This window comes from Scyliorhinus canicula, chromosome 2 (assembly GCF_902713615.1).
Source record: "Scyliorhinus canicula chromosome 2, sScyCan1.1, whole genome shotgun sequence".
In the NCBI taxonomy this organism is placed as follows: domain Eukaryota; kingdom Metazoa; phylum Chordata; class Chondrichthyes; order Carcharhiniformes; family Scyliorhinidae; genus Scyliorhinus; species Scyliorhinus canicula.
In genome coordinates, this window is record NC_052147.1 from 223,465,579 (window position 1) to 223,491,772 (window position 26,194).

The 26,194-nt window shown below is 43.2% G+C and overlaps 1 protein-coding gene across 2 annotated transcripts in view; it reads left to right on the forward strand.

Annotated features, from left to right (window-relative positions):
• psmd14 (proteasome 26S subunit, non-ATPase 14) overlaps positions 1-26,194 on the forward strand; it is a 169,620-nt gene that overhangs the window by 64,028 nt on the left and 79,398 nt on the right. For both annotated transcript variants that reach the window (XM_038789661.1, XM_038789660.1), the window contains one exon: positions 454-604. In XM_038789661.1, the coding sequence (XP_038645589.1) occupies positions 454-604 (151 nt within the window). The remainder of the gene's footprint in view (positions 1-453; positions 605-26,194) is intronic.

Here is a 26,194-nt window from a genome sequence, read left to right on the forward strand (position 1 = left end):
TTGTTCAAATACGTTCACTGTGGGAAGAAAAGCTTAAAAATTAATGTTAACAAAAGGCTCAGCAGCATTGCAGAATAGTGTAAATTGCTTCTTGACTGAGTTCCTGGTCCCACTGCTGCTTTAATTGATATTTGAAGGGTGGATATTTACTCTCAAGTGCTGAAAGGGTAAAAACTGGCTCAGGGAAGGTGTGGTAACAGGGTGAAAAATTGAAAGCATGATCTACCACCGCTAATGCACATCTTTTTAATGATAGCGCTTGTATGACACACTTTCTTCACTTCCACACCATCATAAATGTATGTTGAATGAGTTCCCATTTTTCGTACTTTGTAGTATTATGTTTGTGTTTCTATTGTTAAGCTCTATTCATTTTTGTGATTTCCTTGTTCAAAGTGCTAGTTTGCCTTTTATTTCCAAATTAAAAACACTTAGCCATTTGCTCCGTTTTAGACCTGAAATGGTTGTTGGCTGGTACCATAGTCACCCTGGCTTTGGATGCTGGCTTTCAGGAGTTGACATCAACACTCAGCAGAGCTTTGAAGCCCTGTCGGAGCGAGCTGTTGCCGTAGTAGTGGATCCTATTCAGAGCGTAAAGGGGAAGGTATGATCATATTCTTAGTAAATATATTACTTCTCTGACATTAAAACCCTTGATTGTCAAATGCACACAATTAATACTAATTCTTTAAAGTATTGGAAGCCCTCTGTAGTGTTCAGAATATACACCAACTATATTCATAAAAATTATGAATGTTGGTTTATCGTTGAATTAGATATGAGTTGAGCCATATGCTAATTGATGGTTTCTCTTGAACTTTCACATCACAAGTATATGTTAAATGTTTTCTTGTTTTGATATTTTATGGTCTTTTGAGCTTGAGCGAATATATTGCTAGGCTCCATTTGTATTTATTTATTTCCTTATCCAAAGGACTATTTAACTCCTCTCAAAAAAACACGTTTGTTCTATGATATTTTTACTTATCATCCTGTTTCTTCAAAAGATGCAAATCAATTTTGACCTTTCAGATGCTCGTAATAGAATTCTGAACACGTGGTTAAAAATACCTGCTATAATACGTGGAAAGAACTTAGCAATTAAAAAAAAAACCTTTGTAGCAAAGATTGAGTTGTAAAATAGTTAATATTTGGATGCCAGGCCCATGATATCAACGTCTATTAATTGTTTTTATATGTAGAAAAAAATGTCACATTTACCTGTGAGATGAACATTAAATATTTAATCTTAATCTTTGTTTGTCAAATTACTTCTGATTAGCAGGTGTAATGCACAATTAAAAATAATTATTTTTGTGCTAGATGTAAATATAATATAAATAGAGTAAACAGGATATATTTTAATGAAATGGATATCATCAATTTTAAAATTAGTACAATACATGTACGTTATACTTTACTATGTCCATTTCACTGGTCACTTTCTAAAATGTAACAATTTCTTTTTTGCTTTTTACAATAGCAATTTGAGTGCCCATACATTTCACACTTCAGTGGCTTGATTGCAAAGCTAATGTCCTGCATTTGTTAATTCTTTAATAATAAAACATTTCAGTAGTGAGATATTAACTCGCTGAATATAATAGAAATATGAGGCTGATAGAATCTGATGAATGAATTAACAATTTGTTAATTCTAATTTATACAAGAAAGTTAAATGATTTTCTGACCGTTTCCAATAATCTACAAGTTATTTTAATGCATTCAGAAGTAGATAATTGGAAGTATTTAACATTGACAGGGAGATGGTTAAATTACAGTTTGGGTTGCTATTCACCTTTGTTGTAGTCTGTTTTTGCTGTTGTTGTTCAGTTCCTTTCTTTTTTTATTCTCTTCTGGCCCCATATGCCATTTTCCTATTTCCTGCCTCATGACAGCAGGGAGCAGGTCTATTATCACCTTCACAGAGCTGTCTGCAAATGTGAGAGGCAATTCGATTTTGCTCTACCACAGGGAGGGTATATTATAAAGAGTGCAGAACATAAAGAAATTGACTAGGTGGTTTACTGGCTTAAACTACTGCTGAGGTGTCTTGTTACAGCATGTATTGCCATTCTGATATGGAAGTTAATGAAATTGTGAACTAAAAAGACAAATAATTACTTTAATATTTGAGAGAGATGCATATGTTGCTTTTCGTGACTGATTTCTTAATCGCATGCTAGTCATTAATCATATATTAAGGAGCACGATTGTGAATTTTTAAAAGTCTATGTATGCAAGGTACGTTAGGTGGTTAATACATGCTTTTACTTTGAAAGGTCTGTATTTGAGGTTTTTCCCCTGAGCAGAAGTATAGCATATCACATTGTCGGAAAATATGTTAGTACCACATGAACCCATTGTCTACTAAACTAAATTACATCAAGTTATTTATCTGTGTTAACATTAATACACTTGATAATACTGTTGTACATTATTCATTACTGGGAGCCATATTTTGGCTTTTTTTTGCATTTTTTTGATTTGTCATGGGTTTGTCTTTGTCTCAGCTTTGCAATTGTAAGGAGAACAGGTTTGACCCGTAGCATGCTGGAAGAAATGCTAGTTGAACTGATTGTCTTGGCAACATTGGTGTTTTTTGCCATGGTATTGATAGAACTTTGATGCATAGTATTTATAAAAGCTGCAAATGCAAAACGTTGGACAAATTAATATTGGTTTGTGCTCAAACAATTATTCCTGCTGCAATATATGCATAATAAATATATCCTGGTTACAGCATTCATTCAGGCCTTACAATACCAGAACTGATTAAACTGTCAGCTTTCACCCTGTATGTATTTTGTTTGCTTTAGAATGTTGAACTAAACTGTCTGATTTTACAACACTAATAACTGATTTGACTATATTGATTTCAAACAGTAATATATCTTTGTGCCTTTAATTTAATTGTAGTCTTTTTTATTGAAAAAGCTTGTATAGTAAAGCCAGAATTATAACCTGTTGTACTGTGGGTTCAGCCTTGTTTAGTCTCTGTTATGAAGTAACATACGTGAGAGATGCACAGTTACCACTTGAACAGCACAAAATGGTCTCTCGTGGGAGAAAATTCTGTGCTGTAATACCAGATGGTGATGAGGAATTGTTGGTTCTGCATTTAAATGATTGATTTTGATTTTAAACTTTATATATTTTTTATATTCAAGATTATTTATAAATGTTTAATGCAGTAATATTTTGTAAAGTGTAGGTGTTTTATTCTACTCAATGAGAACATAAGAAATAGAGCAGACGGATGCCATATTGCCTTTTGAGTCTGCCCTGCCATTCAATAAGAGCATGGCTAATCTGATCTTGGTCTCAACTCCACATTCCTGCCTGCTTCCCCACGTTGCGTGCTATCCATTTTATTGATGCTCTATTATGTATTTTCTTTTCATGTACTAAATGATCTGTTTGAGCTGCACGCAGTAAAATACTTTTCACTGTACCTCGGTACACGTGACAATAAACAAATCCAATCCAAATGTTTTGAACTATAGGTTTCTTTCAACCTTGAATATATTCAATGACTCAGCCTCCATGGCTTTCTGTGGTAGAGAACTCTAAAGATTCACAACATTCTGAGAGAATAATTCCATCTCAAATAGGTGACCCCTTATTCTGAAACAATGCCCCCTATTCTAGATTCTCCCACGAGGGGAATCTTCCTTTCCGCATCAAGCCTGTCAAAGCCCCTCAGGATCTTACATCTTTCGATAAGATCACTTCTGGGCGGCACGGTAGCACAGCGGGTAGCACTGTTTCTTCATAACACCAGGGTCCCGATTCCCAGCTTGGGTCACTGTGCGGAGTCTGCACGTTTTCCCTGAGTCTGCATGAGTTTCCTCCGGTTGTTCCGGTTTCCTCCCACAAGTCCCGAAAGACATGCTGTTAGGTAATTTGGATATCCTGAATTCTCCCTCTATGTACCCAAACAGGCGGCGGAATGTATCGACTAGGGGCTTTTCACAGTAACTTCATTGCAGTGTTAATGTAAGCCTACTTGCGACAATAAAGATTATTATTATTATTATTATGAACTCCAATGTGCATAGATCCAATCAGGTCCACTTTTTCTCATAAAATGAATCTCGAGAATCAACCACCGACCTTCTCTGAACTGCCTCAAATGCAGATGTATCCTTTGTTAAGTAAGGAGATCAAAACTGTACACATTACGACAGGTGTTGTCTCACCAATGTTCTGTATAGTTGCAGCAAGCAACTTTTATTACTCCCCCCAACATTTCATTTGGCTTCTTAATCAGTTGCTGCATGCTAACCTTCTGTGATTAATGTACAAGGGTGTCCTGTCCTGTGGCATTCTGTAATCTCTTACCATTTGAATAATATTTTGCCTTTCTATTCTCCTTACCAAAGTGAATACCTCTCATATTTCCACATTATTCTCCCACATTGCTCATACTCCAAATTAGTGGTTTCTTGATTTTAAATTTGGTTATATTTTTCTTCTACTCTTTTACAATTGTGTCTAATTTATGCTAATCGGCCTGATTCCTGATCTGCGATCTCAGCAGTGCAACAGTTCAGGTGTTACAATTGCCCATCGTGCTCATTGGCTATGGAGGGGAAAATAAACAGTCATGGTTCTGGCTTCCTATTGCTTTTCAGATGCCTCCTGCTGGAAAGTGAGTGTGCATGTGTGCGTACATTGGGTGAGAACATGATCAGACTGATTTGCAGTCTACAGAAGGAGGCTATTTGACCTATTCTAACATCAACTGATGCTATCTAATCTCCACATTGTTTTATTTTTTTCATTTACAAATACTTAATTCCCATTCAAATTACATTGGTTCTGTCTCAATATCTACTTGTGTTAGTGATCCATGTTCTAATAACTTGCTGCCTGAAAACATTTAATCTAATATCCCTTTTTATTGTATTGATAATGCTGGTTGATAATCCTGGTTAAAGCTCCCTTGTTGCTTATACTCCAAACTCTGGAAATAATCTCTCACCATTTACATCATCTCCAGACCTGTATTGCATAATGTTCTTTGTCTTGGTGATAGAAACTATACTTTTCACTTTTGTTTCCTAAACTGTTCATCTTTAGACTTCTTTGCTTCTGCTCAGTCTGCTGACCTAGGTCTTGATATTTCGTGCATTCTCCCTCACATGGCTCTTCTCCTGTAAGCAACTTCAAAATCATCCCTCATGTCCTTATTTCGATAAACCAAAAACAAAAAATCTCAGCACAGAATCTTGGAGCACACCACTGCCAACATCCCATCAATCTGAAAAAATACATTTACCCCTACTGTTTATCTTTTGCTCCTAGCCATCTCTATCAATGTGGCTGTCTACCCCACGTGGCCTAACCGTTGTAAGATGTTTCTTATGGTACTTTAACAAATGCCTTCAGAAAGTTCATCTTTAAAACATTTGTTGTGTTATCTGTGCATTAGGATTTTGCTGAAAAATTTAAATCATGCTTGCCCTGTCCGTTACAAGTCACACTGACTGTCGCAAAATGGATTATTTTTAAATGTTAACTAATGTTAATTCCTTCTTCGATGTTTACTCAATCCAAAAAAGAGAATTTCCTGGTTGTTACGTCCCCCCGTCCCTCTTTTTGTAGAATGAGGTGTAAAATTCACTACACTTGTCACTTGGTGATTTCAAAAATAATTTTCTACCATATCCAGTGTCTTGATAACTTTTTTAAAATAAAACATGGAAATTACAAACTTTTCAATAGAGAAAGAGAAACTAAATCGTAAATGGTGTCTCTCATGACCACCAGACATCGCAAGACCATGAAATAGCTTTTGAAGTGCAGTCAATGTTGCAATGTTGGAAACAGAATAGCCAATTTACACACTGCTAGCTCCCATAAATGACAATTTGAAAATGGCAAAATAATCTGGTTCACTGATGTAGATTGAAGGATAAATATATATATATATATATATATATATATATTTAAAAAAAAAAAATGTATTTTATTACAAACATGTATCAAAACAGATTACAGCGAATAAACGCTCCGGGAAGCATGCTTCCAGCAATCAACTATACAGTCTGTGCAGATTTCTCCCCCTTTATCACCCCCCCTCCGCGGGACGAACAGCCCCTCAAACACGGTCATAAATATCTCCCGCCTTTCCTCAAACCCCCATGGATAGCCCCATAACTCATACTTTATCTTCTCTAACCGCAGAAAGTCATACAGGTCACCCAACTAAACCGCTACCCCTGGTGGCGATGCTGACCGCCACTCCAGCAAAATTCGCCGCCGTACAGTCAGAGAGGCGAAGGCCACGACATTGGTCTTCCTCCTTTCCATGAGCTCCAGCTTCTCTGAAACCACAAATATCTCCACCAAAGGGTCAGGGTCCACCATCTCCTCCACTAAGATTATTAACCGCGAACACTCCCGCTCAGAATCTCCCAATTTTTCGCAATTCCCAAAACATGTGCGTGTGATTCGCTGGCCCCGCCCACATCTTTCACACTCATTTGCTACCCCCTGAAAGAATCAATCCTTCTCGCCCCAGTCATATGCACCCTGTGCACCACCTTAAACTGCATCAGGCTCATTCTTGCACAAGAGGAAGTCCTGTTTTGAAGAATAAATAATTGGCCACAGTACTGCTCTTCTGACTTCTGCTCTTCTGATTTCCGGTGATGGGGATGTGTTGAGAAGTCACACATCAGGTGGCTCTCCTCCCGTAAACCTGAAAAATAGTCTCTTTGTGCCCGAAAACGTCCATTGACACCACAAAACATCCTCACACCACTACCAAAACACAGAAGAAGGAAAAGATGCCAAACAGCAGGCAATCCAGAGGACGAGTTGAGACCAGGAGCGGAAAACGTCTGAACAAACAGGCAACCGGACCAGCTGACGTACAGGGCGGTGAAATTCGGGCATCGCCAGAGCGAGAGGGACCGGCCTGCCGCACGAGAAGCCCCCCCACAACAGGGGACGGGTGGAGGATGTTTCTCTCAAGAGAACTGAGAGAGTATTTGAATGAAACCAAATCAGACATCCAAGCTGCAGTGAAGGGTATGGTTGCCGAAGCTATGGCGACAATGCAGGTGGCCCCGGACAAGGCGGAAAGGTGACTGGAAGCACGTGAAGAAACCATCAAACAGCTGGAAAGGGCTAGAACAGTCCAGAATGACCAAATCATCGTTCTGGAAAAGGAGGTGACAAGGCTGGTCGCTACACAAGGGAACCTGCAGGGAAAATCGAGGACCAGGAGAATCGGTCGAGGGCAACAAAATATACGAATTGTGGGCCTGCCGGAGGGGATCGAAGGTAGGAACCCCACCGACTATATCACCCAAATGCTGGGCACCCTGGTGGGAAGAGAGAGCTTCCCCAACCCACCAGAAGTAAACAGTGCGCACCAGTCCCTTCAACCAAAGCCCAAAACAGGGAACAGCCAAGGGTGATAATTGCCAAGATGCACCGGTACCAGGACCAGGAAAGAATCCTGTGCTAGCCAGGCAATCCTGCAAATGGCAAGGCCACTGGAACCGGATTTATCAGGACATTGGGGCTGACCTGGTCAAGCACCAGGCCAAATTTAATAAGGCGAAGGCTGCAATGTATAGAAATGGCATAAGGTTTGGATGCTGTACCCAGCCAAGCTCTAGGTCACATTCCAAGGCTGGGAGCACTTTTTCACAGTTCCTGCAGATGCAGACAAGTTCATCGTGGTGAACGGACTGGAAAAGCAGCAGTGGGGACAGTGATGAAGAGCCCACAAGAAAGAGACTCTTAATGTTGAAGTGTTAAAGTGTTTTCTTTTTACATTCTGTGCAGCCAACTGTGAACCATCACCATAGCAACCACTTTATGCGGGAGTGAACTGCCTCGTTCTGGGAGTGAGTGTGAAGAGCAGTGTGGTAGAATAGTGGTTAGCACAATTGCTTCACAGCTCCAGGGTCCCAGGTCCGATTCCCGGCTTGGGTCACTGTCTGCGCGGAGTCTGCATGTTCTCCCTGTGTGTGCGTGGGTTTCCTCCGGCTGCTCTGGTTTCCTCCCACAGTCCAAAGATGCGCAGGTTAGGTGGATTGGCCATGCTAAATTGCCCTTAGTGTCCAAAATTGCCCTAAGTGTTGGATGGGGTTACTGGGTTATGGGGATAGGGTGGAGGTATGGGTTTGGATAGGGTGCTCTTTCCAAGAGCCGGTGCAGACTCGATGGGCTGAATGACCTCCTTCTGCACTGTAAATTCTATGAAGGGAGGGAGGTATGAATGAGCACAGCAAAGTGCAGGAGAAAGTGAGGGAATGGCAGATAGGAAGTCCAGAGATCGGGCGACGGGAGTATGTACAACTAGCCCCAGGAGGGGGGCCACCACACTAGCGAGGTAGCCAACACCAGGAATCATGCAAGAGAGAGAGGCCGCAGTGCGTCGCCCGCAAGAGGGAAAGCGCTGGCGGAGGAGGGGGCAGACATCAGTTACAGGGGGACAACTAGGGGAATAAACAGGGGAAAGGGTGGAGTAACTACAGGCTGGGGACGAAGAGGACGGGGGATTGGGGAGAAAAAAGCGCAAGGAAGAGATAGGTAAAGAAAGATGGAGGGCATTAGGCTGGCAAACATGGCGATTTCGAACAAAATGGTGCTTCAGGCAACCATTTTGGAGGGTCCCTGAACAAAGGGAAACCCCGGAGTGCAGGGGCTCACCCACATGGCAAACGCACAATTGGTGCCCATGTTGGGTGCCCCCTGGACAAAGGGAAACCCCGAAGCGCAGGGGCTCATCCACCAGATAAGTATGGTAGTTCCCGCAGGAGCAGGGGGACAGAACAGCCCCATCAGGATAGTCACCTGGAACGTCAGGGGACTTAATGGCCCAGTGAAAAGATCAGTCTTCGCCCATCTGAAAAGAATGAAAGCCGACATAGTCTTCCTCCAACAAACGCACCTGAGAGAGAAGGGCCGACTGCGGATAAGGAAGGGCTGGGTGGGACAGATGTACCATTCCTGCTATGGGAAGAAGGCCAGGGAGGTAGCCATTTTGGGAAATAAGAGGACAGCATTTACTGTGACAAGGATGGTTACTGACCAGGGGAACGGTACGTTGTGGTCAGTGGTGCCCTAGAAGGGGCACTGGTAGTCCTGGTGAACTTGTGCGCTCCCAACTGGGGCGACACTGAGTTTGTAAAGAAGACCATGGCGGAAATCCCCAACATAAACAGTATAGTACGGTAGCACAGTGGTTAGCACCAGGGTCCCAGGTTCGAGTCCTGGCTTGGGTCACTGTCTGTACAGTGTCTGCACGTTCTCCCCGTGTTTGTGTGAGTTTTCTCCGGATGCTCTGGTTTAGCAGGGGCTGGTTCAGCACAGTGGCCTAAATAGCTGGCTTGTATTGCAGAACAATGCCAGCAGCGCGGGTTCAATTCCCGGACCGGCCTCCCCGAACAGGCGCCGGAATGTGGTGACTAGGGGCTTTTCACAGTAACTTCATTGAAGCCTATTTGTGACAATAAGCCATTATTATTATTATTATTATTATTATCTCGCACAAGTCCCGAAAGATATGCTGTTAGGTAATTTGGACATTCTGAATTCTCCCTCTGTGTACCCGATCATGCGCCAGAATGTGGCGACTAGGGGCGTTTCAGAGTAACTTCATTGCAGTGTTAATGTCAGCCTACTTGTGACAATAAAGACTAAATCAAATAAACACACACCGACTGTTCATGGGGGTTTTGGGGGGGGGGGGGGGGGGGGGTGGTCACTGCGACTGTTTACAGGACCCACATCCGGACAGGTTGAACCTCAAAGCGGGAAAGCCCTTCAACATGGCGAAGGAATTCAACCTATCAATGGAACAGATGGGGCGGTGGATCCATGGAGGTTCACCCACCCAGGGGAGAAGGAGCTCTCCTTCTCTCAAGTATTAAAATCAATTCGTGGATCAACTTATTTGTAGTGGGGAAATCTGTGCTTCCAGGGCTGGTAAGAGCAGAATATTCCGCGATTGGAATCTCCGTCCATGCCTCACATTATATTGATGTGAGGTTGGAGATGGGCTGTGCCCAAGGCCCCCCCCAATGGAGGTTGTACACGGCCCTCCTGGTCGATAAGGCCTTCTGCGAGAAAATATCACAGGCTATAGACGAGTATATTACTAATAACCAGAATGGAGATGTCTCACCCTCAACGTTCTGTGAGGCGCTGAAGGCTGTGATCAGGGGTGAAATTATAGCCTTCACGGCACGGCGAAATTGGGAAGAGAGGGCAGATAGGCAACAGGTAGTTGAGTCCATACTGGAAGTGGACCAGTGATAGTCTGAGGAAAGCAGAGCACCAACTCTGCCAGGTACGGGGGACCCTGTATGAACACGGAGACAAGGCTCAACAGCTGAGAAAGCAGGCAGCCACGAGGAAAATAGCCCATGAATATGGATAGCAAAGGCAAATTAGTAATGGAGCCGGAAAATGTCAGCAAGGCATTTGAGACCTTCTACCAGGGGCTGTACACCTCAGAGCCCCCAGTAGGGGACTCTGGGATGAAGCAGTTGCTCGATGGACTGGACATGCCAGTTGTGGGGGAGGATAGGAGACGGGGCCTGGAAGCACCTCCAGAACTGGGAGAGGTCAGGGAGAGCATCATCTCCATGCAGGCGGGAAAGTGCCGGGACTGGACGGTTTCACAGCGGACCTCTACAAATATTCAAAGCACCTGCAGGAGATGTTCACAGGCTCACTGGTGGCATTCTGCCGCCTACGCTAGCACAAGCTTCAATTTCGCTGACACCTAAGAGAGACAATGATCCAACAGAATGCAGTTCCTACAGACCATTCTTGTTGTTAAACGCAGATGCGAAAATACTGGCCAAGATCTTAGCCAAAAGGCTGGAGGACTGCATACCAGAGGTGGTAGCAGAAGACCAGACGGGCTTTCTCAATGTTAGACAGCTAACATCGAACACCAGGCGCCTGCTGACTGTGATCATGACCCCATCCAGGGAGGGAACACCTGAGGTGATCGTCTTCCTGGACGCAGACAAGGCCTTCGACAGTCGAATGGAAGTACCTCATAGAGGGAGTGGAGAGGTATGGGGTTGGAGGGTTCACTGCCTGGGTGAAACTCCTGTACGGCACTTCCACAGTGAGCGTACGGACAAATATCACCAGCTCTAAGTACTTCCAGCTGCACAAATGCACAAGGCAGGGATGCCCGCTGTCCCCGTTGCTGTTCGCCCTAGCGATCGAACCATTAGTGATCACGCTTAGGGCAGCAAAGAATTGGAAAAGGGTCTGGAGAGGAGACAGAGAGCACAGAGTCTCGCTCTGTACGGATAACCTGCTTCTCTATATTCAGACCAGCGAAACATCATGGAAGGAATCATGGCGCTCTTGAAAGAGTTTGGAGCCATCTCGGGCTACAAACGTAACCTGAGCAAAAGCGAGATCTTCCCGGTGAACCCACAAGGGGGAGGGGCAGACCTGCAGGGGGTTGCCTTTTAAACAGGCCCATCATAAATTCCACTACCTTGGAATCCAAATCGCTCATGACTGGACAGGAATCCTCAAGTGGAACCTGACCAGCCTGACAAGAGGAAGTAAAAAAGGACCTGCAGAGATTGAACACATTCCCACTCTCCCTGGCGGGGAGGGTGCAGGCGATCAAAATGAACGTACTGCCCAGTTTCCTCTTCCTGTTTAGGTCCACCCTCATCTACATCCTCATAGCTTTTTCAGTTCACTAGACAAAGTGATTATGGCATTTGTGTGGGGCGGAAAGAATGCAAGGATCCCAGAGAGTGTACTGCAGATAACGAGATCCATGGGGGCCTAGTCCTCCCAAATCTGCAATATTACCATTGAGCAGCGACTAGGGAGAGAATAAAGGGGTGAATAATGGAGCCAGAAGCCAAGTGGGTGCTTATGGAGGAGGGCTCCTGCAGAGGGACCTCCGTCCGGGCCCTAGCCACGGCGGCTCCTATCCCCACCCAACAAATATTCAATGAGCCCAGTAGTGGTATCAGCACTCCAGTCGTTAAACCAATTGCGACAGCTTTTCGGATTGACCAAAATGTCTGAGAAAGCCCCCATCTGCAACAACCATAGGTTCACGCTGGCAACTATGGACGGCACCTTTAAAAAGTGGGGGCAGGAGGGGGACAGACTGGGGGGACGCAGACAATTAGGGACTTTTACACCAACAAACAGGCCAACAACGCTCGAAGAACTGACAGAAAGATTACAGCTGATGGAGGGGGGAAACTAACTTGGGTACTTAGAAATCAAAAACTTCCTACGAAGGGAAACAAGGACGTAGCCATGACAATCACTGCTGGAGGACTTGTTGGACGCGGACAGCCAAAGGAAAGGGAACTATGGTGACATGTATGGGCGACTGCTAATGGGGGGACCGATACCCAACTACACGAGGGAGAAATGGGAGAAGGACTTGGGAAATGAAATCGGGTGGGGACTCTGGAGCGAAGCACTGCACAGGGTTAACTTCACCTCCACATGTGCAAGGCGAAGCCTAATGCAGCTAAAAGTGGTACACAGAGCCCACTTAACCAGAACCCGAATGAGAAGGGTCTTCCCAGAGGTCAAGGACAAATGCAAACGGTGCCAAGACGGACAGTCAAAGCACGCCCACATGTTCTGGTCTTACCCCAGATTTGCCGCCTTTGAGGCAATGTCCAAGGTGGTGGGGATGAGGTTGGAGCCATGCCCAAGAGTGGTACTCTTCGGGTATTAGAACAGCCAGATCTCGTCATGGGGAGGAAGGCTGATTCCCTTGCCTTCCTAATCGCCCGCCGGAGAATCCTGCATGGCTGGCGGTCAACAGCACCACCCAAAGCTGCAGACTGGCTGTCCGACCTATCGGAATTTCTCCAAATGGAGAAAATTAAATTTGCCATCCAAGGGTCAGAGGAAGGGTTCCTCAAAATGTGGGAGCTATTCCCCCCGTTGTTCCAAGACCTGTTTGCAGCCAACAACTAAGAAGCCAATTTGAACCAAGGAAAAAAACAAAAGAGAAAACCGGTGGGGAATGAAACACAGGAAATCAGAAACACCGCAGAGAAAAATAGTTGAAATCCTCCGATGTGTAAATAAGTTTTCATTTTACTCTTTATTTTCTCTTTTTGTGTCCGACTGTTTGTTCAAATTTATCATAGAATCTACAGTGCAGAAGGAGGCCACTCGGCCCATCGAGTCTGCACCGGCCCTTAAAAGAAGACCCCACTAAAGCCCACGTATCCACCCATCCCTGTAACCCAACAACCCCAACTTAGCATTTTTTGCACAGTAAGAAGTCTTACAACACTACGTTAAAGTCCAACAGGTTTGTTTCAGGCACTGCTCCTTCCTCAGGTAATAGAAGAGGTAGGTTCGAGAAGCATATATATATATATAGACAAAGTCAAAATTGCAAGACGATACTTTGAATGCGAGTCTTTGCAGGTAATTAAGACTTTATAGGTCCAGATGGAGCAGGCTAAAGAGGTGTGAATTGTCTCAAGCCAGGACAGTTGGTAGGATTTTGCAAGCCCAGGCCAGATAGTGGGGGGTGAATGCAATGCAACATGAATCCAAGGACCTGGTTGAGGCCGTACTCGTGTACGGAACTTGACTATAAGTTTCTGCTCGGCGATTCTGCGGCGTCGTGCGTCCTGAAGACCGCCTTGGAGAACGCTTACCTGAAGATCAGAGGCTGAATGTCCTTGACTGCTGAAGTGTTCCCCGACTGGAAGGGAACATTCCTGCCTGGCGATTGTTGCATGATGTCCGTTCATCTGTTGTTGCAGCGTCTGCATGGTCTTGGCAATGTACCACGCTTCGGGACATCCTTTCCTGCAGCGTATGAAGTAGACAACGTTGGCCGAGTCGCACGGTTATGTACCGCGTACCTGGTGGGTGGTGTTCCCGTGTGTAATGGTGCCATGTCGATGATGTGGCACGTCTTGCAGAGATTGCCATGGCAGGGTTGTGTGGTGTCGTGGTTGCTTTTCTGAAGGCTGGGTAGTTTGCTGCAAACAATGGTTTGTTTGAGGTTGCGTGATTGTTTGAAGGCAAGTTGTGGGGGTGTGGGGATGACCTTGACAAGATGTTCGTCTTCACCTTCATCATTCATGTGTTGAAGGCTGCAAATAAGGTGTCGTAGTTTCTTCGCTCCGGGGAAGTACTGGACGACGAAGGGTACTCTGTCGGTTGTGTCCCGTGTTTGTCTTCTCGAGGTGGGTGCGGTTTTCTGCTGTGGCGCATTGGAACTGTCGATCTATGAGTCGTACGAGGGCATCTTTCAGCGTCTGTAGATGTCTGTTACACTCCTCGTCTGAGCAGATCCTGTGTATACGGAGGGCCTGTCCATAGGGGATGGCTTCTTTAATGCGTTTAGAGTGGAAGCTGAAGAAGAAGAGCATCATGAGGTTATCCGTGGGCTTGCGGTAAAGCGAAGTGCTGAGGTGACTGTTCTTGAGTGTGTCCAAGAATGTAACCGATTCTGGAGAGTAGTCCATGGTGAGTCTGATGGTGGGATGGCTTTTATTAATGTCATCGTGTAGTCATTTCAGTGATTCTTCTCCGTGGGTCCAAAGGGAAAAAGTGTCATAGATGTATCTGGTGTATGACGTCGGTTGAAGGTCCTATGCGGTGAGGAGGTCTCGTTCAAACTTGTGCATGAAGATGTTGGCATATTGAGGTGTGAATTTGGTCCCCATGGTTGTTCCGAGTGTCTGGATGAAGAACTTGTTGTCAAGGATGAAGACGTTATGATCCAGAATGAAGCGGGTGAGTTGCAGAATTGTGTTTGGAGATTGGCAGTTGTCGGTGTTGACTACTGAGGCTGTTGCAGCAATGCCGTCGTCATGGGGGATGCTGGTGTAGAGTGCCGAGACGTCCATTGTGACGAGGAATGTTCCTGGTTCAACTGAGCCATGGGTGCTGAGTTTCTGTAAGAAGTCCGTTGTATTGCGACAGAAGCTGGGCGTTCCTTGTACAATGGGTTTCAAGATGCCCTCGATGTAGACAGAGAGGTTCTCACACAGGGTCACTGGTGATTCTAAACAAACCTGTTGGACTTTAACCTGGTGTTGTAAGACTTCTTATTGTGCTCACCCCAGTCCAACGCCAGCATCGCCCATCATAGTATTTTTTGGACACTAAGGGCAATTTAGCATGACCAATCCACCTAACCCGCACATCTTTGGACTGTGGGAGGAAACCGAAGCACCCGGAGGAAACTCACGCAGACACGGGGAGAATGTGCGAACTCCGCACAGACAGTGACCCAGCCGGGGGTTGGTGGGTTATGGGTATAGGGTGGATATGTGAGTTTGAGTAGGGTGATCATTGCTCGGCACAACATCGTGGGCCGAAGGGCCTGTTCTGTGCTGTACTGTTCTATGTTCTAATGCTGTACTTCTCACTGAATCATCACTTGGTGCTGTCCGTGAAGGCAAATGACTATAAAGTGTTCTTTTCTAAAAAAGCAAAACAAAACTGCAATTTATGGCATTTTCACAGCATTTGCAGTACAGTAAGTAGTTTTTGCTATGTTATGTGTTCAAAACTAGTGACTGAACATTATAACTTGGATGACTTTTCTTTGTGTGTTATGCTGTACTGTGCAACTTTCCAGTAGTTTGATCTTTTTCACTGTGACAATTGTGAAAATAAAGGAAAAAATTCTGAGTTGTGCCTTTTCTTTCTTGAGTTTGTAATTAAAAGAGTAACTTTCAGAACTCTGAAAGTGAAGTTTTCATCTTCAGGAAAGGTAATATGGAGCTCATGTGAATTAATTTTAAATTATCTTCAGCAAGCAGGAAATTGAAAAAAGATTCCCTTAGTCTCTGGCAAGATAATAGCTAAAACATGAAACTAATCAGATAGATCAAGCTTTCATTACAAGATTGTTCACCTTTTCTCGTACCAATATATTCATGGAATTGCATAGGACTTATGGCATAGAAACAGGTAATTCAGCCCATATGGTCCATGCTGACCTTTATGCTCCACTGCTCCTCCATCTTTCCTCCTCTAAAACTATCATCATAACTATTCCCTTCTCCTTCATATGCATGTCTAGCTTCCCCTTCAATCCATCTATCCTCTTTGCTTCAACCACTCCATGTGGTCGCAAGTTCCATATTTTTGGGTAAAAATGTTCTTCGAAATTCTGTTGGATTTCTTGGTGACCATCTTATATTAATGGTCTCCAGTTATGCTCTTCCTAACAAGAGGAAACATTCTCTCTGTATCCACTCTGTCAAAACCTTTCATAATTTTAAAGACCTTTTTAGTCACTCCTCAGTCACCTTTTTCAACAGAAAAGAGACCCAGCCTGTTCATTCTTTCCTTGCATTTCTAATATCATCCTTTGTAAATCTCTTCTGTACCCTTTCCAGTGCCTGTAATATCGTTTTTGTAATATGGTGCCTGAACTGTGCACAGTCTCACCAACCTTCAGTAGCATAATTTCCCTACTTTTCAGTTCTGTCCTGTTGGAAATAAATCCTAGTTCTTGGAATGCCCTTTTATGGCCAAAGACCAAAGACGTAGGAGCAGAAGCAGGCCACTCGGCCCATCGAGGCTGTTCCAGCATTCAAATGAGATCATAGCTGATTTGATATAATCGTCAACTCCACTTTCCCACCTATCTACATAACTCTTGATTCCCTTAATGATTAAGAATCTGTCTATCTCAGCCGTGAGCATACTCAACGACCCAGCCTTTACAGCTCTTTGCGGTAAAGAATCCCAGGGATTCACTACCATCCGAGGAAAGAAATTCATCCTCCTCTTTATCGTGCTAATCTGTGGCACATTTTTTAGTGATTGGTGTATTTGTACTCTGAGATCCCTTTGTTCCTCAATAACATCTTCAAGTAAAAAGTTAGCTTCCTATTCTTCCAACCAAAATGTCCAAACTCACATTTATCTGTGTTGGAGTTTGTTTGCTAATTGTTTGCCCATTCTGAAAGTTTATTAATGCCCTTCTGTGATTCATTGCAGACCCAATCTGTATCCGGGGCCGGTTAAGCTAAGTTAATAGAATAGAATTCCTACAGTGCAGAAGGAGGCCATTCGGCCCATCGAGTACACTCGACCCATGTCCCCTGCCCTGCCCGATCCCCATAACCTTGTAACCTAACCACCTGCACATCCCTTGACACTAAGGGTCAATTTGGCATGGCCAATCCATCTAACCTGTGCATCTTTGGACTGTGGGAGAAAACCGGAGCACTCGGAGGAAACCCACGCAGATACTGGGAGAATGCACAAACTCCACATAGACAGTGACCCAAGGTCGGAATTGAACCCCGGTTCCTGGCACTGTGAGGTAACAGTGCTAACCACTATACCACCGTGCCGCCCAGTTGGTTGGACAGCTGGGTTTGTGATGTAGAGTGAGGCCAACAGCACGGGTTCAATTCCCATACTGGCTGAGGTTATTCATGAAGGCCCGCCTTCAGCACCTTGTTTCTCACCTGAGGCGTGGTGACCCTCAGCTTAAATTGCCACCAGTCAGCTCTTCCCCCCCGCATTGGGACTATGGGAACTTTACATCTGTATTCATGCCCCCCTCCAACTTGGTGTCACCTGCAAATTTAGAAATGGTGTTTTTGATTGCAGAGTTCAACTCGTTAATGCAAATTGTGAACCACGTTGGTCCCAGCACTGATCATTTGGAGCCACCACTTCCCATCTTTTGTCACTCTGAACGGCTGTCCTTTATTCCAGTTCTCTGCTTTCTTCTTGAAGCCAACTTAATTGCAGAGGTTGGAATCTGAAACAAAACAGAAAATGCTGGACAATCTCAGCAGGTCTGACGGCATCTGTGGAGAGAGAAGGAAGCTAACATTTTGAGTCTGAATGGCTCGTTGTGAAAGCTAGAGAGAACAGGAAATATGATGAGATTCATATTGTTGTTTGGGTGGGTGGGAAGAGGAGCAGTGGGGCTGGTTAGAGGGATAATGATAGTCCCCCAGCAACAGAATAAATCTCATCCTATTTCCAGTTCTCTCTAGCTTGGACAAAACGTCATCCAAACTTGAAACGTTAGCTCTGTTCTCTCTCCACAGATGCTGTCAGACCTGCTGAGATTGTCCAGTATTTTCTGTTTTCATTAACAATCTATTCTGCCACTTGTCCCCTGATTCTGCATTCTTTGACTTTATTATTCTATTATGGGGCACCTTATCAAAGGCTTTTTGAAAATTAAAGGTCAGATAAATTGCATCTACTACATTACTGTTGTCTCGTCTCTCTGTTACCTCCTCAAAAAATTCATTAAGGGAGGCCAAAAGATTTTCCCTTTTAAAGTCTCCACTGAGTTGCAGACTCTTTATATTTACCCTTGCTACAGACAGCAATGTGATAGTGACTGAATAAATTGTTTTTGTAATAGTGATTGAGGAGTAAACATTGGCAGGACACTGGGGATAATTTCCCTGCTCTTCCTTGAAATGGTGCCATAGGATCTTTTACACACACCCGAGCTGGTAGATGGGCTCAGTTTAACACCTCGCCTGAAAGACAATGTAGTGCTCCCTCAGTACTGCACAGGAATGTCAGCGTTATCACTCAAACCCTGCAGTGGAACCCCCAGAATCTTGTGACTCAGAGGCTTGAGAACATAGAACATAGAACAGCACAGAACAGGCCCTTCGGCCCTCAATGTTGTGCCGAGCCATGATCACCCCACTCAAACCCACGTATCCACCCTATACCCATAACCCACAAACCCCCCACCCCCCCCCCCCCCCCCCCCCCTTACTTTTATTAGGACACTACGGGCAATTTAGCATGGCCAATCCACCTAACCCGCACATCTTTGGACTGTGGGAGGAAACCGGAGCACCCGGAGGAAACCCACGCACACAGGGGGAGGACGTGCAGACTCCACACAGACAGTGACCCAGCCGGGAATCGAACCTGGGACCCTGGAGCTGTGAAGCATTTATGCTAACCACCATGCTACCCTGCTGGCCCCTGCAGTTGAGTACTATCAACTGAAGACCGGCTGCCATCCTGAGATGATGCAATGCATCATTTAGGTAGCATGTTGTTGCCACAATGCGTCAATAATGGAGGGAATTAATGTTTGGGAGTGTTTGGGCTGTCGATCAAGCAGATTGCTTTCTTTTGTCCTGGATGGTGTTGAGTTGCTGTAGTGTTGTAGCTATGCTCATCCTGGCAAGTAGATAATATTCCATCAACATTTTGACGCATGTCTTGTAGGCGGTGGACAAACTTTTGGGAGTTAAGTGGTGAGTATTCCCAGGCTATGAAATGCTCTAGTAGCCATGGCATTTATATGACTGAATTTCCAGTCAATGGTGACCTCCCCAGGATTTTGATTATGAGGATATTGGTGATGGTTATGCCAATTTTTGTTTTGTTTTTGTTTAAACATGGTGGTATGATTTTGTGGTGTATACTGCCTTTTGCAGAACTAGTCTGAGCAACACATTAACATCCCAAATAATCTCCAGTGTGCTTTACTGTAATTAAAGGGTAATTGTTATTCCTGTGGTATAATGTCCATTTAACAAATTTGTAGGCTTTGGTTCATGGGATATTTGGTCTGCTTTAGCAAACTTCCTGTTGCTATGAGCAGTAGATAAAGGTTAGGAAAAGACCTAACCCGTAATGGCATGGTGGAAATTTATTCTCCAGATCTTGTGAAACTGCTGTTAGTGCAGGACGTAGCAGTTAGGAACATAGGAACAGGAATAGGCCATTAATTCCCTCAAACCTGTCCCTCCATTTAATGGCTGATCTGTGACCTAACTCCATATACCGACCTGCCTTTGGCTCATGTCCCTTAATATCTTTACTTCACAAAAATCTATCTTTCTCAGATTTAAAATTAACCGCAGCCCCTTCCCCAGTCTACTTCCGTTTACTAGAATATCGCTAGTATGGTGACTCCTGCCTGGAGGCCCAAAGGACCTTACCTCCACCACTCATCCCCCAATCCTTTTACTCCCTCCACTCTCCTCATTGATCCATCACGCTCCCCACCACCTTACAGACAAAGAATCCCACCATCCTTCCCAAAACTCCCCCTACCTTTTCCCAATCAAGTACAACGGGCAGGAAAGCCCCATCAGCCCAGTCCCAGCAAAGAACGCACATCATCAACATTGCGCTTATAAACAACAATCAATAGCATTTTAGCAATAAAATGAGGGCCCTCACCGACTTTAATCAGTCTGGTAGCAGCTCATCCTCAACAGTGTTTGAGACCAAATATTGAAAGGAAAACAGGCACTGACTATTAGGTATTTTATTTAAGTCACGATTAATGTTCCCATTTTAGGGTAGTTGCAAGATCTACCAATAATGTTGTTTCATGTGGATAAAGGTGAATAATTGCAGAGTATTGTAACATAACCAGTGAAGCCTCTTGGATTCCATGGTGAATTTAGATTATTATTACCACCCTACTATCCACTCTTTTAAAGTTTATATTAATGGGGGCACAAGCAAAGAAGTCTCTAAGGAAAATACAAGAAAATGTATACACTGTTACTCTTGGGAATCTCTTTTCCTTAGCTAAAATTCATGTTTTATAAATAATTTCACTGTTTCAAACTCCAAACTCACAATCACAGTGATTCAGTGATATTCATTTGGCATAAGTCAGTTTCATTTCTGTGTGCTTTTCATCAGAAATGGCTTGAAAAGTAAGATTTATCTGAATTTTTTATGCTGTGGGCTTACTGGGGACAGAGGATGATGTTTTTCACTTCTGGATGCTTGACAGTGCATTGCAGCATAAATAACCAAATGGTCACAAAACCTAGCTAGCTACACTTTCAAGGTCATGCATTTCACTTAATTTTTAAAGTAAGCAGCAACTATCTGAGTAGTTGATAACTGGTTGATTGTAGGTGATAAAAGAAATGTTAATCTTTTTATAGCTTGACAGATTCATATAATGCCTTTTTGCTATTTTATGCTCCAGTATCTTATTATTTTGTTCATATGGATTTTCCTTATGTGGAATTGGATGAGCTTTGTCCTTGTTTTTGTTTTGTTTCAGCTTTTAATTTTGCACTTTTGAAAGTGTCACTATCTATGTAAACAAATAAAATGGTTTTCAGTTTTGTCCAGTGATGCTGAACACACAACTTTGGAAAGCGTATTTTTATTTTGCAGTAAAAAAATTATGACTCATGTAAATTTGCTTTCACTATGGACAATCTATAAAGAATCATGTTAACAAAGTACTCATTGCTGCAGGCTAATTGTACATGCAGGGTCAATGTGAGTGTATACAATCAACAAAATATAGGGTTACAAGTATTTGATTTAGCCTCTTCTTTGGATATTACATTGCAATTTATTGATCTTAGTTACAAAATTACTCTCATAACAAAAAATGGTGCATGCTTATGTTTATCTTGCTACCAGTAATTCACAGCAATCACTTCCAAACATCTCTCCAATAAAGACGTGTTAATTACAAACCAGACAAGGTCTTCCATTATATTAAAGCTACTAACAAGAAGACAGCAGGAATCACACATGTAAATAGCATCATCAGCCCCCACTTAGTCCTATGTTTTGATCTGTGGGTGCTGCTTAGACTAAAGGTGCCATTAGAGTCTAGTTGTATGAAATAGACAGCAGCATAAGAACCAAATTTATTCAACAAGAAAACAGACCTTTAACATGAATTTAGAAAATATGAGAAATAAAAATTTATTGGTCTGCCCAGCTGAAAAAGAAAATTTAGTTTTTTCCCAGAGCTAACAGAACTGATAATGGTTTTCTTCAAATCATGTTTGCTTGGTTATTATTTAAGAAGAGATTTTCAGATTTGTCAAATTAATTTTAAAAACAAAATATGGCATTTCAAATCAGCTAGAAATATGGTTTTAAGTCTCCATCATATGCACACACAAACATGCATAAGAACATAAGAACTCCTGGGAGCAGGAGTAGGCCATCTGACCCTTCGAGCCTGCTCCGCCATTCAATGAGATCATGGCTGATCCTGGCTCCACTTTCCCGGCCGAATACCATAACCCTTTATTCCTTTATTCTTCAAAAAACTATCTATCTTTATCTTGAAAATATTTAATGAAGGAGCCTCAACTGCTCCACTGGGCAGGGAATTCCATAGATTCACAACCCTTTGGGTGAAGAAGTTCCTCCTAAGTTCAGTCCTAAATTTACTTCCCCTTATTTTGAGGCTATGCCTCCTAGTCCTGCTTTCACCTGCCAGTGGAAACAACCTGCCCACATCTATCCTGGGACTGGGGCTTTAGGGGCTGGTTTAGCACACTGGGCTAAATCACTGGCTTTGAAAGCAGACCAAGGCAGGCCAGCAGCACGGTTCAATTCCCGTACCAGCCTCCCCGAACAGGCGCCGGAATGTGGTGACTAGGGGCTTTTCACAGTAACTTCATTTGAAGCCGACTTGTGACATAAGCGATTTTCATTTCATTTCATTTTTCATTTTCCTATCTATTCCCTTCATAATTTTATATGTTTCTATAAGATCCCCCTGCACCGTTCGAAATTCCAACAAGTATAGTCCAAGTCTACTCAACCTCTCCTCGTAATCCAACCCCCTCAACTTTGGGACTCTGCAAACCCTGTATTTAAGTTAAAGAACAATTAGTTTGGCTTGTTTTTAACTTGCACAGCTTAAGCTGTGTTCTGTAGAACTGTTTTTGTTGCCACACAGTGATGTACTTTTGCCTATGGTGGGTATTGTAGAAAGAAGGACAAATTAAGGGACATGTTAGGTATTCCATATTTGAGACTTGGAAAAGAATGAACTAGTGTAACAGACTGTGCAAGGAGTCTTTGTCCCTTTGGCTCACTGTAGAGCCCTAGTGTAGTAATGTATGCAAGGAAGTAATGTAATGCAAATTAGAGCAGGAAAGAGAAGCAGAGAGAACACACCACAATAAATTTATGTGCGTTTATCGAGTTTTCCTGAGTGCCATCCTCCAAAAGGACAAGTACTTTTGTATCTTAACGATTACCAAAACATATGGTGATCATCTCCAACAAGAGAGATTCGAACAATCTACCCTTGACATTCAATGCTTTACCATCTCTGTATCCTGATGGAATTGAAATAAAGACAGATTTTAAAACCGCATTGAGTAAGAGGATGCACGGAAAAGAGATGACACGAGAGTGAGATCGAGACGGTACGGTTAGGAATTTGGGTAAGGTGGGAATTTGGTGTAAAAGGGCAAAGAGGTGCTATTTTTCTATTTTTTCACCAGTAAGTTGGTGAGTTTTATTCCTTGTCTCCAAGCTTGGTGAGTGAAACTTTCTATTATTTTATCTGTATAAATTATTAACTAATATACATGCAGTTAGACAAAAATAACATGGCTGGTGCTGTGTCATGAGTGCTGCATGTGGGAATCTGAAATTAACTGCAATCCTGAACAATCATATCTGCTGTAAGTGTTTGCAACCTGGGCAAATTTGGTTCAGAGTTACTGAGCTGGAATCTGGGTTGCAGATATTGCAAGACATCAAGGAGGAGAAAGAGATCCCTTAGATGAGACAATCTTTGAGTTGTTCAATGTCCAGGGACAGGAGGGTGTGTGACTTTGAGTGGTGATCCAACATATGGTGATGGAGGAACCTCAGCCCCTGACTTTATAATAATATTAATCTTTATTGTCACAAGTAGGCTTACATTGACACCGCAATGAAGTTACTGTGAAATGCCCCTAGTCGCCACGGTCTGTTCGGGTACAGAAGGAAAATTCAGAATGTCCAAATTACCTAACAGCACGCCTTTCGGGATTTGTGGGAGGAAACCCGGAGGACACCCACGCAGACACGTGGAGAATGTGCAGACTTCGCACAGACAGTGACCCAAGCCAGGAATCGAACCTGGGACCCTGGGGCTGTGAAGCCTTAGTGCGCACCAATATGCCACTATGCTGCCCAACAGGTGCTGCCCAACTTGTCCAACAGGTAAGAACGAGGTGCTTGCTACCAGTGTGAATGAGGATAAGACCACAGGGTGGAGAAGCGGACTGGCTATGGCACCATGGTGAAGGATGGCATTCAAATGGGGGGAGTGAAGAGTAATGTGATAGGAGACAGTATATTTGGGATAGATTTTAATCTAATCACCATTACAAAGACATGGTTACAAGATACTTAACAATATGAAATAAATATTGCAGGGTAGCCAACATTTTGGAAAGATAGACAGAATGACAAAGGTTGGTAACCATGTTGGTAAAAGATGAAGTAAGTGCCTTAGTGAGAAAGGATCTGACCTTTGAACAGCATGAAATAGAATCAGTATGAGTGAAAATTAGGAATAGAAAGAGGTATAAAACACTGCTGAGAATAGTTTATAGGCCCCCTAACAGCAGTTATACCATTCGACAGAGCATTGACAAGACATTATTGGAGTTTGTATCAAAGACAAATGTAATAATTGTGGGGGACTTGAGTCTTCATGTGGATTGGGACAATAAAATTGGCAAGAGTGGTCTAGAAGATTAGTTTGTGGAATGTTCTTGTCACAGTTTCTTCGAGCAATATGTTGTGGAACCAACTAGGGATGAAGCTATCTTAGACCTCGTATTCTATAATGAAGCAGGTTAATTATCAATGTAGTAAAAGATCCACTAGAAATAATGATTGTAATATCATTGAATTCCATGTAACGTTTTGAAAATGAAGTTTTGCCAATAAACAAACAAGAATCTTAAACTTAAAGCCAATTACATAGATACGGGGAAGAACTGGCTACAGTTAATAGGGTAAATACACTAAAAGGTGTGGGGATAAGTAAATAATGGGACATTTAAAAAAAAAAAACATTTTTTAGTGTATCTAATTTTTTTTTTCCAATTAAGGGGCAATTTTTAGTGTGGCCAATTCACCTGCCCTGCACATCTTTGGGTTATGGTGGTGAGAATCACACAGACACAGGGAGAATGTGCAAACTCCACATGGACAGTTACCTGGTGCCGGGATCGAACCTGGGTCTTCGGCTCCATGAGGCAGCAGTGCTAACCACTGTGCCACCGTGCTGCCCCAAATAATGGGAAACATTTAAAGAAACAATTCAAAATCTTCAAAAATACTTTCCATGGAAAACAAAAACTCAAAGAAAGACACACAAAGTTAATGATACTATTAGATTAAAAGAAGAGGTGTACAATCTTGCAAAGAATAGTAGCATGATTGGGGATGTGGTAGCAGAGGGCCACTAAAACGTTCATGAATCGGGTGAAAAGTAGAATATGAGAGTAAACTAGCCAGAAATATGAAAACACATTGTCAGAGCTTTTATAAGTAAATTAGGAGAGTGGCTAAATGTTCGCGCCTTAGAAGCAGAGACGAGAGAAATTATCACGGGGAATGAGAAAATGGCAGAGACATTTCACAAATATTTTGTGTCTGTCTTCACAGAAGACACAAGTTACATTCCAGAAATAGATGGTAACCTATGGGCTAAAAAGTGAGGAAATTAAGGAAATTAATATCAAAAGAGAAAAAGGTATTGATGGAATCTAAGAGACTAAAATTGAACAAATCCCCAGGACTAGATGGCCTGCACGTTAGGGTTCTAAAAGAGATCGCTGTGGAGATAGTGCATGCACGAGGTATGATTTTCCAGAATTCCTTAGATTTGGGAATGACCTAATTTGTGTGGAAGTTGTCACATGTTACATTACTTTTCAAAAAAGGAGGGAAAGAAAACAGTGAACTACAGACCAGTGAGCCTGACATCAGTTGTTGGGACAATTATTCCTGTTGCTGGAATCTATTATTAAGGAAGCCGTAACAATGCACTTAGAGCAAAGAACAGTACAGCACAGGAACTAGCCCTTCGGCCCTCCAAGCCTGTGCTGATCATGATGCTTGTCTAAACTAAAACCTTCTGCCCTTCCGGGGTCCGTATCCGTCTATTCCCATCCTATTCATGTATTTGTCAAGATGCCTTTAAGCGTCGCTATTGTACCTGCTTCAACTACCTCCCCCAGCAGCAAGTTCCAGGCACTCACCACCCTCTGTGTAAAAATACGTGCCTTGCACATCTCCTCCAAACTTTGCCCCTCACAGTGGAAACCTATGTATCCAGTAATTGACTTCTCCACCCGGCAAAAAGCTTCTGACTATCCACTCTATCCATGCCACTGATAATTTTGTAAACTTCTATCAAGCCGCCCCTCAACCTCATTCCAGGGAAAACAATCCTAGTTTATCCAACCTCTCC